General features: G+C 44.4%; 1 protein-coding gene across 1 annotated transcript in view; it reads left to right on the plus strand.

The window, feature by feature from the left end:
• LOC308296776 (cartilage acidic protein 1-like) overlaps positions 1-9,370 on the plus strand; it is a gene marked incomplete at both ends in the record, with an annotated part of 104,331 nt that extends 94,961 nt beyond the window's left edge. Inside the window, 4 exons of the mRNA XM_080740102.1 lie at positions 3,631-3,776; positions 4,456-4,498; positions 5,848-5,991; positions 9,243-9,370. Coding sequence (XP_080596228.1) covers positions 3,631-3,776; positions 4,456-4,498; positions 5,848-5,991; positions 9,243-9,370 — 461 coding nt within the window. The remainder of the gene's footprint in view (positions 1-3,630; positions 3,777-4,455; positions 4,499-5,847; positions 5,992-9,242) is intronic.
• Between the last annotated feature and the right edge of the window lie 9,933 nt (positions 9,371-19,303).

Raw genomic sequence — 19,303 nt, forward strand, 5'->3', positions numbered from 1 at the left:
ACCTTTTATTTGCCGAGCTGCATATCCGGTACCATTTAAACCCTCTATAATTGGTAAAAGGTACTTATAATATACATATTTGATACAGTCTTTTTTTCACTCTCTATCAAATGTCTTTGCCAAAAAATAGCGGATGCGTTGAGAGCTTGTAGATCTGCTATTCTTTGGCAAATGTTCCGCCCCAGGATATTGGATTTTGATTATCGCGATCATATCGTAAATCGAGATTTCTTTTGTCACAATAATCTTCACATCGTCCCATCCCTGCATGGGAGAGCGAGCAATAGCAGCAGACTAACGTAGAAACACTGTAGGAGGATGTTGTACCAGCGCTGCTGCTGCTGCATGTGGAAAGCATTGCTCTAAGAGTCTAATACCTCCTGCCTGATTGGAGGCCCAGGGGAGAGCGCTAGCGAGCTGCGCTGTGGTGCTGGCTGGGGGAGGCAGCTGGACCTGAAGGGGGGTGGGGGTGGAGGGGGGGGGGGGACAGGTGCTGCTGCTGGCAGCCCTCCCCACTTGTTAGGAACCCGGGCTCCCTGTCCCTGGACCCTTCTCCCCCTGGGGGGGGGGGGGGGGTCTGCTGTCAGCTGATCCATGTCCACCCCACCCACCCAATTCAATTCAATTCAATTCAATTCAACAGCGCTTTATTGGCATGAGAAAACATAGTTCTGTGACCAGACATTTAATGACTTGTCTTTTAGTTCTACTGGATCTCTTCTCCACTAGTCCCTCCCTAACATTTTAGTCTACCAGTTTCTATTTGCTGATGAAATTGTCGATATATTTAGTTTTAGTCATCGTAGTTTTTATTTTGTTTTTATTCCGTTTTCGTCAATCATCAGTGAAAAAAGATAAGTCGACGAACATTTTTCGTCATAGTTTTAGTCGACAACATCAACACTGGGAAGGTCTGTGTGTTTTTTTGGGGGGGAAAACAACGTTAGTCCCCTGGCCCGGCCAGCCATGACGCTATGAGTAATCAGGCGTTGCAAGCAGAGTGTCTGGAGTGCCGAGTCCTGTTTGGGACGTCCTGACACAGAGCAGGCCCAGCCAGCGCCGCGCCAGCAGAGAGCAGGAGGCCGAGCCGCGGGGGGATGGAGTACAACCACCCTGAGGACTACAAACCAATGAGTGACCTCTAGAGCAGGGGTCTTCAACAGGGGGTCCGGGACCCCAGAGTTACTACAGGGGGTCCTCCAAATCTTCCAATCCTTTTTACATTAACAACTTGAACCCTAGTGTCGAACTTTAGCCAAACATAGCAGATCTACAAGCTCACAACGCCTCGCTCTGCGAGGCGTTGTGAGCTTGTAGATCGGCTATTTTCGGCAAAGAGGTTTGGTGTAGAGGGGAAGAAAGAGCAGACTAAGTACAGAGTAAAAGGTCGAAAATAACGGCTCATGGTTAAATATCTGAAAACACGATTTGACATGAATCCAAAATACACTGATGATTGTGCTGTCAACCAATGAAACAATATGGAATCTATGAACAGGTTGTGGGGGTCCCTGCTTCATCTCTCTCCCAACTAAGGGGTCCTTGGCCTGAAAACGTTGAAGACCCCTGCACTAGACCTACTGCACATATAAACAGAGCTGCTACCTTTAAACACATTTAACACCTGAGGCTTTTTGTGTGTGTACTACTTAAAACGTTTTGAGGAAAAATGCAGCTTTTTGTCCCAAAGCGACAGCTAAAGATTGCTGCTATTGGTTCCAAAAGGATTATGCCCTGTACAGCAGGGGTCTTCAATGTTTTCAGGCCAAGGACCCCTTAGTTGAGAGAGAGATGAAGCAGGGACCCCCACAACCATGTCATTGTTTGACGTCAGTGTATTTTGGATTCGTGTCAATTTGTGTTTTCAGATATTTAACCACTTGAACCATCAATACTACTGTAAGTAAACTTGACCTTTCACTATGTAGGCCTACTTAGTGTGCTCTATCTTCCCTTCTACACCAAACCTCTTTGCCGGAAATAGCCGATCTACAAGCTCACAACGCCTCACGGTGCGAGGCGTTGTGAGCTTGTAGATCTGCTATTTTTGGCTAAAGTTCTCCGAATATGAACACTAGGGTTCAAGTGGTCGATATAAAAATGGAGAAAAAAAGGTTTCTATCACACGAAGATTTGGAGGACACCCCTGTAGTAACTCTGAGGACCCCCTAGGGTTCCCGGATCCCCTGTTGAAGACCATTGATGTACAGTATATAACTAAAATCTTATGATATTTAGTTGACTGAAACTAGACTAAAACTAAAACGTTTCACATGACTAAAACAAAAATCTAAATGTCATTCAAATGACTATGACTAAAACTAAAAACGCAAAATTGCAATCAAAACCAACACTGCCTGGGAGTGGTCCTCCCGAGTTTTTGCGAGAGCGCCTTAACTAACTTCTTGCTATAGACATGTGAGCCACCCACCCACCCTCCCACCCACCCGTGCGAGGGGAGAGGGTGTCACATGGGTGCTGAGCAGGTGAAATGTAGCTTGGCCCCCCGTCAGGGGCACACCTGCTGAGCTGAGCGCTTTCTGGCAAGGTAACACAAGATCTGTTTACATTAGAAATGTCACTTTAATTAAGGTGCTCCTGAGAGGGGCCCAGTGGAGAGGCACTTTCTCTATGCCTGATTAAAATGGTTAATGGTGGGAGGAGAAGAGAGACACTCTGTGTGTGTGTGTGTGTGTGTGTGTGTGTGTGTGTGTGTGTGTGTGTGTGTGTGTGTGTGTGTGTGTGCGTGCGCGCGCATGCGTGCGCTCGCGAACGTGCGCGTGTGTCTGCGTGTCAGACAGAGAAAAAGAAAGGGCAGCAAGAGTTACAGTGAGACGGACCCATAAGTAAACACATTTTAACGTCACAAACCTTTAACGAACCCCCTAAAAACATAAAAAAAGAAAACACGTACTGTAAGTGCGATTGATACTTATCTGCGTGCTGGTGTCGCGCACTGAAAATAGCCGATCTACAACCTTACAAAGCGACGCAGAGGGGACGGTGGGACGCATAGTGGGCTTGTAGGTCTTCTACTAGGGGGTCACTAGGAATGGAGTTCTTTATTCTTTATTGATAATTAGCACTTTATCAATCCTGCTTATTGATCCAGTCTTTTATCGAACCCACTGTTGAGCGTGAGATGACAAATTCTTAACAGAACTGGTATTTTTTTGTTGGCCAGTTTAGTGAGCGTGAGCATCAGTTGGCAGGTATCAATATACTTTTAGTATAATATACTTTGTGCCATAGATGGGTGATAGATTTAATTCTCAATGGCCTCTTGTCTTGGTTGTTTAAACACAACGTCATGGGCCGCTGTGCTCGATAACAAGCTCGACAAGCCCAAAGCCCAAAATTGATACCTGGGTCTCTGTAAATGTGTTATCGAGTTCGTAATGGGATCATGTTTTGAGCTCCATCCCTAGTCATAAACTTAACAAATTGTATTTCTTTTTACTTTCTTCTGTGTGTGTGTGTGTGTGTGTGTGTGTGTGTGTGTGTGTGTGTGTGTGTGTGTGTGTGTGTGTGTGTGTGTGTGTGTGTGTGTGTGTGTGTGTGTGTGTGTGTGTGTGTGTGTGTGTGTGTGTGTGTGTGTGTGTGTGTGTGTGTGTGTGTGTGTGTGTGCAGGTAAGGACACCGCCACCAACGTGGAGGTGTACTGGCCAGACGGCAGGTCGGTGGCCCGACCCCTGGAGGCCTGGGAGGTCAACACTGTGCTGGAGATACACTACCCACGAGATGAAGAGGAGCCCACTCCCACTGTGGAGATAGAGGTACAGAACCACTCCCACTGTGGAGGTAGAGTACCGTACAGCAAACTAAAGCCCCCTTTCCACTACAGGGTCGACAGAGGCGTCAATTCACCCTTTGTCAAGTCCTTGTGACTGGGCATGTTTTTTAATGTTTGTATTTCTCCAAAAATTATGTTTTAGCAGGGGCGGGACAAAGCAGTAAGAGCCTGCTGGTTGGTCAGGGACCAATCAGAAGGCTGACCAGCAACATGACTGGTGTCTTGCAAGCGCTGAACTGACGCCACTGAAGGCAGAACCAGAACTAGAACCAGAACTTTCCAGAACCAAGAACTTTCAAGAACCTGTGAAGTTCCGGGACCAAGTTCTGCTTACGTTTCCATTTAACCAGACCTAACAGGGAAGGTCCCAAAAAAGAGCAGCAGCGCTGCTGGCCCCGCCCATAGTTTCCCAGAACTCAAGTTTAGTTCTACCTCAGGAGCAGGACAGAAAACATTTTCCCAGAACCTTGTCTGAAACCTGGTCGTGCGCTATGGAAACAAAAGCAGAAAAAAAAAAATAGGTTCAGGTTCTGGAAATTTCTGGTTCCACCTTGTAGTGAAAAAGGGGCTCAAAACCATGACGAAAAAAAAGTAAAAAGTGGTTCAGCTTTTCTTGGTTTGAATGTGTATTTAATTTGTTCCTTTGTTTTGATTTCTTGCAGTGTGGTCACGGCTTCGCCATGAACGAGAACGGACGGTGCACCGGTAAATTAAAAATATATTCTCATCTTGTTAAAGGGGGTGTACAGTATGTGAATGTGATATCTGTTTGTTAAAACAAGTGTTAAATAGCTCCATATTGTCACTGTCAGAAACCGCAGAGATTCGGCCATGACTGAACCTGCTCAGTCTTTTGCAAGGAGTTGACCAGCTGGTCTATGAAAAATAATCGCAAAGGTTTCACCACTTGAGCTCTTTTACATGTACTGGTACATTTTACATGCTATTCTCTAAAAGAATGTTGAAAGCAAGTCTAAGCAACTACACTTCAGAAACAAGCCCAAACAAAAGCAACCCGCAACCCGCAACCCACAACTAGAGACTTTACACGAAAACAAGACCAAAGCCGCTTATAATGAGCAGACCTGGCAACGCTGCCAAACCAGCGTCTAGCTGCCAGCTGTCTGAATGCAATGTTCTGAATGCGACTTTTAAATGCCAAGTTTGCCAACAGCAGACTACAACAGTCTGGCAGTTTGGAGCCGTTGGAAGTAGTCTTTTTGGTGTGAACACAACTTAACAGGGGTCTCTCCAGCCTCCAGTTCTTTAGTAAACCGAAGATATATACAGTATTTTTAAAACACATTAGGCCTACTCAGCGCACATCACCCCCTTTTAACCTCGCCTACCAGTCTTTCTCGGGAGAAAGCCTGGTGTTCGTTCACAACAGACCGTTTGGTTTCCGCCTAAAGCGCGGAAACCACTAGAAGAAGCGGCGTCGCTTTGATTTAGTTCCCCTCGTTTGTTTCCCCAATCACTATTAAAATGCTCGAGAAGCCTAGTGTAGTCTTGCCAGTCACTATGAGTTGGACTAAAAGATCACATACCAAACAAATTTTTCGAAAGCAAAACTACGCCGCATCAAGGTGTTTATTAGGTAGGCCCTAAAACTATGTCCTTGGGTGCAGGGGAATATTTTGGGTTAAAACTGAATCCGGTTGATAGTTCCGGCCAAAGTGTAGTCCGTCTAGGACTACAACATGACGTAAAGTGGTTTCCGCTCCCGACCGGATCAAACCTCGTAAAGTGAAGTGATCCCAGACTACCCCCTTTAAAGGGTGACTGCTCTCCATTCCGACATGCTGCCATTCCGACATTGACTTCACTTCTTATTGTCGGAGTGGCAGCACTTCCATGGAGGTTAGGGTTAGTGTCGGAATGGGGGGATGTCGGAATGGCAGCATGTCGGAATGGAGACATGTAACCCTTTAAAGCTGCATGTACACATCATCATTACGTGTTTACCCGGCCTGTCCTTTCTCCTCTACGTGCGTTTCAACCTTCTCACTCTAGCATCTCCCCCCCCACCCCCCACCCTCCCCCTGTCCTCCCAGATAAAGACGAGTGCACCCAGTTCCCCTCTGCCTGCCCCTCCGACCGCCCCGTCTGCACCAACACCTACGGCAGCTTCAAGTGTCGCGCAAACAAGAGATGCAACCAGGGCTTCGAGCCCAACGACGACGGCTCTGCTTGCGTCGGTGAGTGGAAAGGAAAAGGTATAGAGCAGCAGTTTTCAACACTTTTCATATCTTATCTGAGACGCAAACTGTTGTATGATGAGATTTAGCTTCTCAGGCCCAAAACGTATAATATTTTGTTATCGTTGCATGTGATTTTGTCCACAACTCTGGCTGTATTGCTGTTGGTTTAAACAAGAGAATACCAGCACTCACGGATCCGAAACGCGTACGTTGTTTGCTCTGCGGCGTGTCACGCCAACTTATATACTTAAATAAAAGTGCCTTAAATCTGACAGTTCCGTGAGTGCTGGTATTCTCTTGTTTAAAGTTACGTTCCCAACCGTGCACCCGGTAAAATTGCTCAGAGAAGAGAAGAGAAATGGAGTCGTGCTTGCTTCCTCTATGTAAAGATGTATTGATGTTGGTACCATAGGAGGGATAAACAGGCAAACGTTGATCAAAATATCAATTCTTCAGTTCTTACTATCAAATCCTCCTGTCAGTCTGTCAGTCAGTCTGTCCGTCACGTCACACTTTTGCCCTACTCTTATCTCTGCCGCCCTATCGATGCCAAACTTTGCGCACACACTCCTTGGCTGCCAATACACAACCACCACCCCTCATTTCTCACATGGCCCTCTTCTAGCGCCACCATCAGGGCGATTTTTTAAAAATCATTTTTGGACACTACTCCTACTGATTTGGCCCTAAAATCACGCAAAGCGGTACACAGTATCTCTAAAGTCATGTCATCAACATGGATCTGTCCCATTTCCCATATTCCCTCCTGATTGGCTACCATTGCCTTCTAAAGTTTGTGTATGCAACCTGACAGTTGCTTAACTCCCGATTAGGGAGTCTTACTGGTTTAACTCTTGAGAGTCTAAAATGAAAACAACTCTCCATCATGTAGTTGGGGACCACCTGGAACCCCCTCAAGGACCACTGATGGTTCAGAGATAGTGGTACAGAGTACTGAAGTCCTGACGCCCTGTGTCGTCCTCAGCTAAATGATTTACAGTTAGGGACCAAAATGGACCCTTATACTGTAGTTATTAGGTCTCCGAGAGTGTACACATGGAACCAAATGGACCTCAGTGGTAAGGAGGTTCACAAAGTGGGGTCCGGGGACCACCAGTGGTCCTTCCCGGAGGTCCCCAGACAATGGTTGATATTTAGTAACCAAAAAGGACCCTTACAGGTCTGTAACCCAAGAGCCAAATCCATGTGGTTCCATGTGTCCACTGTCAGAGTGGCCTCTAACGCACACCAAACCAGGGGCGTCCCTGAAACGTAACAGTGTGAGAACCACTCGGCTACAGTTTGCCCCTTAAAGTGCCACTGAGTGACGATTATAGAGTGCAGGTATTAGACTGAACAAAGGCTCTGCTGCTGTGGAAGGAGATACCTTAAGCTGCCTTAATGAGAGGCCGTTTTACTGGACAAAAGGCTTGGAGACGCTGACATTCCTCCAACCACCGTGTTGGGTCCTTCTCTGCTGCACCCCTCTGCCCTGCAAGACTAACCCCCCCCTACCCCCCCCCCCATGTGCGCTGGCTCTCTTTCACATACCCTGCGGTTTAGTACATGTACGAGCCCTATTTTCATCCATGGGATGGGACGATAAGCGATAATATTGTTTATCGCGTAAAAAACTGGGATCAATTCACCTTTTATTTGCCGAACTGCAAATCTGGTACGCTCTATAATTGGTCAAAACGGACCTGGAAATAATGTACCTGATACCTTTTTTCACTCTCTACCAAATCTCTTTGCCAAAAAATAGCTGATATACAAGCTCGCAACGTGTCGTGTTGCGGCGCGTCGTGAGCTTGTAGATCCCTAAACTTATTTGCCTTTTTTTCAAATAGCTGATCTACAAGCTCACAACATGGCAATGTAGATTTAAGGCTACTTTAAGTATTTTAAAATATTGTTCAAAATATTTAAAAAAAGCTAAGAATTTTAGGTATAAGGGCTAAGGCAGTGGTTCTCAAAGTGGATTCCATGGACTCTGTGGGTTCCTTTAAGGGGGTCTATAATTGACCCATACAAGTCATACAAGTCTGTAACTCTGACAGGGGGAGAACTTGAAATTTGAAAGTTTGAGAAACACTGGGCTAAGGTATGAACGAAAATATATCTGGTAGTGTCTGTCTGTCTTATCTAGGGATGGAGCTCGTACATTTTTATTGATAATGAGCACCTTATCGATCCTGCTTATTGATCCGGGCTTTTATCCAGCCCACTATTGAGTGTTTTCTAATATTTTGTGGAAAGATTTGAGACGACAAATTCCGAACAGAACTGGTGTCTTTTTTCATTGGCCAGTTGTTGTGGCTGTGAGTTTCCATCTATGAAGATGACAATTAACAAAAGTAAAACATATTCTGCCTATCATTAAAACAAACATTCATTAGTGTGCAATAAGTGTGAAATGGCTTTATATTAGGAATAGTACAGTATTAATTTCTTGATCGTCTCTTGTTTTGATTGTTTAAACATGACGTCATGGGACGCTATTAGGGGTGTAACAATAATAGTAACTGAATTGAAAAATCGATTTTAATTTGCAATGATCTACTATATCGTTTTGCAAAAGCAACATATCGTACCGTTTTGGCTTTGTATCGTATCGTTTAAAATGCAGATAATCGGTATCGAATTGTTTTGCAGTGAAAAAAATTGATTGTATGGAAACTAAGTATGTGTACCTTGTATTTAGCAATTTTAAGAAGGAAAATGAAAAAGAGGGGTTTAATTACTTTTCCATTCCATAAAGCTACTCTTGGTCTATCGATAAATGTGTGTAATCTCTGTGTTCATGTCAAGGTGCGGGGTTGTCCATATGTGTTGAAATATAATGTCCATGTATTTGCTAGAGAATCACAGTGTTTACTTATTTATATCCATAATAATATATTTCCCCCTTAAAAACATGTACTATTGACACGTTTCACACAGATTTAATTTCTTTGCTAAATAGTTACTATATCGATTTTAAATAATTGAATCGAATCGTATCATATTGCCATGAATGAACCAAAATCGTCCATGTATCGTATCGTCAACCATGTATCGTGATGCGTATCGTTGTTAAATGTATCGTTACACCCCTAGACGCTATATATGCTTGATAACAGGCTTGATAAGCCCAAAGCTTATTGATACCGGGTACTTAATACATTTGTTATGTTAGTTTGTAACAGGCTGGTGTTTCGACCTCCATCTCTAGTCTCATCTGTCTCTCTGTCTCTCTCTCTCTTCAGCCCAGGTGGCTTACTTTGGGGGGACGCGGTCCTCGGGGGTCCGGCGGTGGTCCGGCCTTTCCCTCTGGCCTCTGGCTGTCTCCGCGCTGCCTCTGCTCTCCGCTCACCTCCTGACCGGAGGGCTGTAGCCACTTCCTACTTCCTGTCCACCACCGCTGACTTCCTCTTCCTGTCCACCGGTGGATTTCCTCCTCTCCTCTCCTTCCTCCTCCTCTCCTCTCCTGCTGTCTCCATCACTCGCTACTCCGAGGGTGATGGAGGAATGTACATAAGAGACTCTCGGAGCAAAAGACTTTTCACCGAACTGCTAACCCCCAGCCTCCTCCCCCTTTGCCCCTCTTCATGCGCTTCTTCGTCGTCTGTTGCAGTGTTTCTCAGACTTATACATTTCAAGGACTCTCCTTAACTCTGACAGTGTAAAAGTACACTGTCAGAGTTACAGACTTGCATGGGTCAATTTAGACCCCCATAAAGGAACCCACAGAGTCCCTGGAATCCACTTTGAGAAACACTGGTCTATTGCAATGTTTCCCCCTTTAGTTGGGGGCCTTAGGGAGATGGAATGGTAATTTCGTGCTAATCAGTCTAAAAGCGCCAAATTTTGCACAGATGTAGCCCGAGTCGGCGACCTTCGGGGTCACCACAGCGGCCAAATCAAGTTGATAAAAAAACATAAAACATAAAAAAACATTCCTTGGGCTACAAATGGCCCCAGAAAATGATGGTTTAGGGATGAAAAGTGATGAGTCATCACTTTTCACCACTTTTCACAGTTTTGTGGGTGTTTTGTGGGGCCATTTGTAGCCCAAGGAATGTTTTTTGTGCAAAACAAATGCTTGCAATGGATTCAGCATCATGACAAACCCTTAGTTAGACCCCTCAAATCCTACTTAAATACCCAGAAAAAAAATTCTGGGTATTTTCCTCCTGTATAGAAAGTCGATGGGAGCCCAACTTGATTTGACCGCTGTGGCGACCCCGAAGGTCACCGACTCGGGCGCCCCTAGCTAAATCATTAGAGCATGCCCTGGGCTACATCTGTGCAAAATTTGGCGCTTTTAGACTGATTAGCACGAAAAATCCCAAAGGCCTCCGACTACTTCTTCTACGTTTTTGCTATAGATATAAAAAGCTAGACCCCTCATCATCCTCCGCTGCAGTTCATTGGAGCGACATGTCGTGCAACAACTGGAGGCCGGAACGTCGTCCGGGAAAACCGAGGGAAACGCTAGCCAGTCAAAGTGACTACTGGCCAATCACAGCGCAGCTTTTTTCCCGGGACTCAATTCAATTCAACAGAGCTTTATTGGCATCATGTTTCCATCCATTTCCTGATGTCGCGTGGCTGAGGTCCTACCGCAGTCTCCCAGGGCTGGGGCAGAACGCCTCCACGCTGAGGTAGAAAACACTTTTCCCCAAATTGTATCCAAAAAGTAAAGGTAGTCCCACGCGCCCAGACTATGGTTTCCCATCCCATCCATCCATCCATCCATCTTCAGCCGCTTATCCGGAATCGGGTCGCGGGGGTAACAGCTCCAACTGAGACCTCCAGATTTCCTTATCCTGCGCAACTTCCTCCACTCCCTCTGGGAGTATACCGAGACGTTCCCAGGCCAGTCTGGAGATATAATCTCTCCATCTGGTCTTTGGTCTGCCACGGGGTCTCCTCCCAGTGGGACGTGCATCGAGGAGACGAGGACCTTCCTAGGAAGGCGCTCGGGGGGCATCCGTACTAGATGCCCCAACCACCTAAGCTGACTCCTTTCCAAGTGAAGGAGCAGCGGTTCTACTCCAAGTCTCTCTCGGGTGATTGAACTTCTCACCCTATCTCTAAGGGAGATACCAGCCACCCTTCTGAGAAAACTCATTTCGGCCGTTTGTACCCGAGACCTTATACTTTCGGTCATGACCCACACTTCATGACCATAGGTGAGAGTGGGAACGAAGATTGCTCGAAATCCCATGGTACATAAAACATGAACCACAGCATTGGGAAAACGGTTTGAATCGCTTATTTAGTCTCATTCAATTCGGAAAAGCCCACGGCGTAGTCTTGCTTGGCCAGAATGTTGCCTTACACGATTTGCAAATGCTCTCTGGCTACGCGAGACTACAGTACTGGCAACAGCTCCGGTTGAATGGGAAAACATTAAAATACTAACGATTTAGTTTAGTTTAGTTTAGTTTATTAGGACATCATATAAAACATGTAACATTATATACATGGGAACAAAATACAGTGCAGAGGAAAGGAAGAAGCCATCAGGCTTATTTGGAATCCTTCCCTTATTGGAAGAGTTATTAAAATTACAGATTTAAAGGTTCAATAACAATACAGTAGAATACCACAAACGGGGCAGCTGTGCAATGAAGAGATAAAAACACAGAAACTGCACAAAAGAACAAAAGACAAGAGAAAAAGAACATTAAGAAAACACATCAGTAAACTAATTCATGTTGACTTCAGTTAGGACGAAATAAGATATAGCTTTAGATGTTTTTTTTAAGCGGTTGTTTCACGCCATGGTGCATGTTTTATGTACCCTGGGATGGGAAACCATGGTCTGGGAGCGTGGAACTACCTTTACCATTTGGATACAATTTCAATTTCGGGAAAAAGTGTTTTCTACCTCACCGTGGAGGCGTTCTACCCCAGCCCTGGGAGACCGTGGTGGTAGGACCTCATCTCGGAGCACAACAGTATGCAGCGGAGGGTAAGGTTCTATATGGGGCTAACTGTACGTCCCAGAGCCGGAGGAGGCGTCTAACTTTCTGTGTCTATGGTTTTTGCCCCCCTGTTGGATTGTAAAGACCCCCCCCCCTCCCCCTCAGAGCAGGGTGGGAGCATGCTTGCTGGGAGCTTTTACTACGGGTGTTTTTTGGGAACAGAAGAAGTATCCCCGCGTCACGCCTGCCCAAGCTCTCATGTCATCACCTGACACTTAACTTAACTTCAGTCAGTGGGACCTGAACTGAAAGGCCAAGTCATTAAGAATGGCTCTTCTTTCCCACTGTGAAGGGTTCACCCCCCTCCCCCCCCCAGAACCTTACCATCACAACCTGAGACTGTACACACACAGCCTGTGAAGTTCGAAGTTTGTTTTATGTTCCCGTTAAATAACCATAAGCACTACTGAATGTTTGAGAAAAAAAAAGGAGAAAAATAGCTGATCTACAAGCTCCAACGCTCCTACTTTCGTCCATGCCTTACCCCTCTTTTGCCATTTTTGACTATTTTGAAAATATTTTTTAAATATTTCAACTAGCTGATCTACAAGCTCACAATGTGTGGATGCAGATCAGCCATCTGAAGTATTCTAAAATGTTTTTCAAAATAGTAACAAAACAGGCAAAGTAGTTTAGGGATAAGCGGTAAGGATGCGGGGTCCGCATCAATATGCCGATGAACTAAACCTAACCTTAACCCTAACCTCAGTAAAACTATGCCTAAAGCTAACCCTAACCTCAGTAACCGTGACACGGGTGATTAGCTCAGGGGTTTTCAAAGTGGGTGACGGGGCTCCCTGGTTGTGCCGTGACGGCAGTCCAGGGGTGCCGCGAGATAATTTGATAATATTTGGAATTTATTTGGACACTTGAAAAAATATTTCGTGTCATTTTAAACTTGAAGTACAAAGTTATTTTCATTCAATTCTAACCAAAACGGCTATTATCTCAACGTTTTCCTCGCGACATAATCACTGTCGGGCAGAAACCTTGTATCTCCAAGTTTCAAATGTGTACGTCTTTTGGTAAAGCAAAGCCCTGCTTCATCATACAAGACTGTCTCACAAAACTAGTGAAAACAGCCAATCTACAAGCACGATGCGAGGCGTTGTGTGCTTGTAGATCTGCTGTTTTCACTAGTTTGTACATTTTATAGATGATAAATACAAAAGGAACGGTTTTGGACGTACAAGGTTTCCACCTGACAACGACAATATGCTATAAATATAAGGTGCTGGGAGTGAAAATTATAATGTAGGGGTGCCTCGGATTAAAAAAATATTTATGGAGTGCCCTGAGACAAAAAGGTTTGGGAACCACTGAAATAGGTTAGAATGTTATGGAGATACCTGGCAGCCACCATATGCTGTTTCCACTGTTTTCACTGTTTTCAACTCATTCTGGTGGCTTCTCAGAGTGTTGTGCTACCTCTCCTGGGCAGGGTCCAGTTCTGTCCATCCTATTATTATGTTCGTCTGGGGCGTCATCTGGGTCACCAGGGGAAGGCAACTTGCTACCTGCCAGTATTCACATTTATTCAGTTATTTATTTAATATATTGTATATATTGTATATTATTTATATTGTCCTCAACTCTGAATTTGTTTTTGCAGTTTAAGCTGATTGTGACATGTGTTGTAATTTAGATACTGTAAGTGTTTTATTGTTATGTTATGTAACCATTAATTTATTAACCGCTTTCAAAGTGGCATCCCTATTTGGAGAATGTCAGTATAGGAAAACATCTTCAAACTATTTCTCTGTTCTCCCCTAAACAACTTGTTGCCAAGCAACATGTTGAGAGCTTGTATATCCACTATTTTAGAAATGGAGCTTAACTCTTCTAGTTCCTATCCCGAACTATAGTTCGGCTCAATTTGTCGGCTAGCGACGCAATTAGCCAGTAGCTATGCCCCTCCCCTAAAAGCTTTTGTCCAATGCTAGCTTAGCAACCGGCAGCTTGCCAAGGCTGTTGCCAAGGCAAACCTTGGCAAGCAAGAAGTTATTCTAAGCTTTCGGGAGTGGCATAGCTACTGGCTAATTCGGAGTGCCAATCCCAAAGTAGTTCGTCTCATTTTGTCGGCAAGCGTCGGCTTGCTTTGGTCCTTACCGTGAGCTCATTCTTGAAAACGTAGGTGGTCCGAGGTCGTCCTATGTTTACTAACGTTAGTATCGTCATATTCCGCCGATTTATTCAATGTAATCCAATGCAGATAGCCAACTTTGAAGCCCATTTTCTCTGAATCTATGCTTTTCTGGAAGAGGATAGCCTTTATTCTAATTCTTATTCTAACAATAACATTAGCCTAGAGGTAATGGAAGCCAAGGCCTTCCGGCGCATAGTAATGACACCCACGAAAGTCATCGCGCACGTCACGGCTGCGCAGGGCTTGCGTTATGGGCCTTAGCCCGGCCATTGAGCAGGAGTTGGCTCCATCTAGTGGTGGCACTGGACGAGTTAAGTCCTAACTTGTTTTTTTGTTTTTTTGGCCAGCCCTTATTTCTTTCTGAAATGACTCCTCTGGGTTCTGAGAACCTGGTCTGAAAGCGAGCCGTGGCTCATTGATGGACTCAAAGCCAGAACCCGTTAAATATGTTTCACACCGGTTCACCAAGTTCTAGTGGTTGAAAAGAGTACAGAAGCTGCGTACAGTACAGGCAAGACAGGACAATCTGGGATAGCACAACAGCAGATTAACGCCATGAAACGACTAGTCCGGAATTCTCCTTTAAAACCCAACTTTTACCCCAACTTTTATATACACACACACACACACACACACACACACACACACACACACACACACACACACACACACACACACACACACACACACACACACACACACACACACACACACTCACTCACACACACACACACACACACACACACACACACACACAGATATACATATACTATATACATACTCAGTAGTGTATGTCATCGCTGCATGCATGTCCAAAACTTTTAAGAAAATGGGGAGTAAAAAAAAAAAGAAAGGAAAGTGTGTTCCAACAGATCCAATGTAGTTGTTATTTAGTCACAGGCTCTTCTCTTTCATACTTTTCATTTCTTAAATACACACCTAACCACGTTGCCGTTCTGGGTGTGTTATTATAGGAGGGAGATCTACAAGCTCACAGCACATCAACTGATACGTTGTGAGCTTGCAAATCGGCAATTTTTTGCCACTTTTGCGCGCCACGTTATGACAAAGTAAACACAAACACAAAGATCAAAGTGTGAAGATTTTTCTTCCCAACAGCAACGACACACTGTGTATAAAATACACTCATGTAAATGTGTACTGTGCATTAAAAAATACATCTGTACCACTTTCATCAGATGCAATACAAACTGTCTGAATTGATCAATGAGAGGAATATGAATTGAACCACTTTATTCTTCAACATGTTGTGTTACCTGTCTCTGGTCTGAGATCCCAGCCCCACCGTTGCTCGATTTATCAATAAAAAATAAAATTGAAAAAAATGTCAGCTATTCGTACATTCATTACATTTGGGCATGCATGACATTATAGGCAAAAAAGAAAAGGAAAAAGATAACATTGCATCATGAACGTGTAGATCGGCTGTTTTTGAAATTTTGTGATTAAGTAAGTGTCTCAGTGTTTAAGTGCTTACAGAGATGCGGTTGCATTCCTATTGGATCATGGTTTCCTTTCATATAGTAGGCTCACTCTCACCCGAACAATTTCTTTTTCCCAAATTGACAAATGGGCAGATGACAACATCCTAACCTAACTGCCATGAATATTGTGGAATATACCCTTCTATTTAATCCTTTTGGGGATGTTGATGTTGTCATCTGCCCATTTCTCGATTTGGTCAAAATAAATGGTTGAATAGAACTCATATTTTGGGACCATCGCTCCATTGTTCACAATGGTTTGTAATGCAGGCTGCTATCCCAGGAAGTCATGTGATCCAAGATGGCCACGGTGTGAATAAGGTCTATAAATCCTTATGTTGGTCTGTCTAACAGCAGCTAACCAGGGCTAGATTTAGGAAATGCTGTGACATCACGTACCGCTTTAAAACAATACACCACTGAGCCACTTGAAAGCCATGCAGAAAAGTTGTAAAAAGTACAGTATTCTGATACAGTAACACACTGATGTAAAAGTCCTGTATTCAGAATTTAGTTTGTGTAAAAGTACAAATGTTTTGGCATCAGAAAATACTAACTCTGAAATGTGTTGATTTATGTTCTGTAATAATGATCTAAATCTACAAAGTAACTTGTTGTTATTTAATTAACGAACTTGTAACTAATTATGTCTTGGCCATCTGGCCAGTGATGTATATCGGACCAGTTACCCATATATGAAGACCCCTGATACCCATATAGAGTATGTATGTATATATGGAGATTCATATTTATGGAGATATGCTGCTGTGAGACCCCAAACATGCTTACTCAGTTATTATTTGTTATGTGTAAGTCCTGACATACAATCCCTTTTATATGGGCTGTCTTGGCCATATATGGATTCTGTTACCTTGGTATGTGGCCGATGTGGCCTCCATATACTGTATGGACATTCCCATATGAAAGTCCTGTTAGATATGGGCTTAATATTGATGACATCAGAGATCTCCATATAAGGGCATGAAAGGGATTCTGTTAGTGTGGTTCCCCTGACATCACAGTGATGTCAGAGCGTCAAACCGAGCGTTACACAGAGACATGACACGGAGACAAGATGTGAACGTTTTCATGCTAAACTGAATTACAGTTCCAGTTATTTGAAAGATTTAAATCTTTCAAATAACTGTAGTTGATTTAAAATGTACAATATTCACCCCAGAGAGAGTTGTAGTGCAGTGTACTGTAAGTATGAAGTACTGAAAAAGACGTGAACGCTCAAGTACAGCAGAAGTACCTCAAAACTGTACTGAAGTAACAGCACTCTAGTTAATGGCTGCTTCCCAACCAGAGATGAATAGGAACAGAGCAGAGCATACAACGCTTTTAGCCTGAACACCAGCCACAACAATTAGATAGCTAATTACCATGAATGGGGAACTGGCATTCCCTTTCAGTTCTCTGTGTGTGCGTGCGTGCGTGCGTGCGTGCGTGCGTGCGTGCGTGCGTGTTTGTGCGTGAGGTGGGGTGTTACTGCCTGGCCAAGAGCAATACACAAAGAGCTGTGTTGCCAATGGTGTGAACTAACACCAGTCAGCCATGCTGTCACAGTGGAGCCTTCAGCAACATGAGACACAACTCCACATAGTTCATGTCAGCCTTACAGGCTCCATGGCAAGAAACACTGACTGAAACATGATTGATTAAACATTGACTGATACATGATTGATTGCCAGAAACATTGACTGAAACATGATTGATTGTGCAGAAACAGTGACTGAAACATGATTGATTTCCACCCAGCCTCTTTGGGCCCCAATACAACAGCAACGGAGCTACTACACCATAAATCGAAAGTAGATCTACACAGCATAGTAAAGACAACAGGCAGCAGCAGTAGCTCATACTGTAGACCAGTGGACATCAAAGGGGGCTTGAGCCCCCGCTCTTTTATCCATCTGTAAAAAGTGCCCTCTCCAGACCATGAATGCAGTTTTTACTCTGGTGAAAGAAATGCAAACGCCCCCTCTTTCCGTGCCATACCTGAAGGCAGCGTTCAAGAGAATTGCCTTGTCCAAACTCTCCTGAACTTGGATGCAGCATCTTATGTTATGGGAATTGTCTTTTCTCTGTAGAAATCCATGCAGTTTTATGCCACATCCCCAGTATTCACTTGATTATGCTTGGTTCAGTGTGGTATCAACAAGCCCCCAGAACCCAGGGCTAGATTTGAAGCAACCCCGATGGTGGCCAAAGTTGGAACTGCAGCCTAAACGCGCATTTTGGCCCCGCCCCCTCCACTCCAGACAATCCTTCCTCTGAGCGGAGAGCAGCGTGACGTCAATTTCCCCCAGAATGCACCTGGATTAGCTACATGCTAGCATGTAGCCGTTGCTTCAAAACGCCACTGAGCACTTGCATTGAAATGATAGTGGGGGCGGGGCCGGTCCACTCTCTATTTTATATATACTCTATGGGTATCAAGCACCGAAAATAGCAGACCTCCAAGCTCGGGCTATTTTCGATATTTTTCACCAAAAGGCCCTTTCAGCCCCTGCCTCTCTAACATTCTCTGCACGTCCCTGGTCATAATCCTTCAGAGCCGCTGAGAAAGCAAAGTTCATCGCTCTGTTAAACGTCTAATTTCCGCGCTGGTGGATGACTATGTACTGACATACAGTATACTGTGTGTGTGTGTGTGTGTGTGTGTGTGTGTGTGTGCGCGCACGCGTGCGCGTGCATGTGTGTCTCATATGAATATTCTACTCCCTTGTTGTGTAGTGTTGAAACATCTGGTTAAACATCTCCAGTCTTTTCACCAAAGTAACTCAACACCACATCTTCAATCCTAAGTAATGAGTTGGACCTCCACCCCTACGCACCACCTGTGAACATCCACCCAGAGACTTGGATTCCAGCTCCTCCTCTCACAGACACGTTAATGAGATGTGACACAAAATAGCAGAAGCTTCCAAGCTCGACATATCACTGAATCAACAGGCCAACGAGGGATGTGTTTAAACCGTTAAAAGTTACTCAACGTGGGATGCCTGTGGATACCGATACACCCTCGGCGTTCTGTCGGTTAATGACGCTCTGGTGGGCCCTGGGATAGGGTGGAGTTGGGGTTAACATGGTTGGCTACGAAGGTCATACGACCCACTAAGGTCATTTAGAGCAGTGGTTCTCAACCTGTGGGTCGGGACCCCCAGAGGGGTCCCCAAATGATTTTGGGGGGGGGGGGGGGGGTCCCCAGATGATTAACTTAATGTGCAATGTTGTTTTCTCACTCCACAGTAAACAAACCAACATGAAGTTTAAGTGTATAGAGGGTATCTACACATTTCTAAAGTGACAAATAAAAAAACCTGTCAAATATTAGAGGCAGAAACTGTGAAAATAGCCGATCTACATGAATGAATGCAACTTTATTTGTATAGCACCCTTCATATACTGTACAAAAATGCAGCCCAGAGTGCTTCACACAACAAAATATAAAAAACAAAACAGCAATAATTACAATACAGCAAAACAAAAGTAAATAAAACATTAACACAGAAGATAATAGCAATAACAATAGAATAGCAACAGGCAAAGACAGTTAGGCTAGGGTAAGATTATCTAAAGGCAATAGAAAATAAATAAGTCTTGAGTTGGGACTTAAAGCTGTCCACCGAGGTAGACTGCCTTAGATATAATGGGAGGCGGTTCCAGGCCGTCGGCCC

The sequence above is a fragment of the Nannobrachium achirus genome, assembly GCF_963921795.1.
Source record: "Nannobrachium achirus genome assembly, chromosome: 13".
Lineage (NCBI taxonomy): Eukaryota > Metazoa > Chordata > Actinopteri > Myctophiformes > Myctophidae > Nannobrachium > Nannobrachium achirus.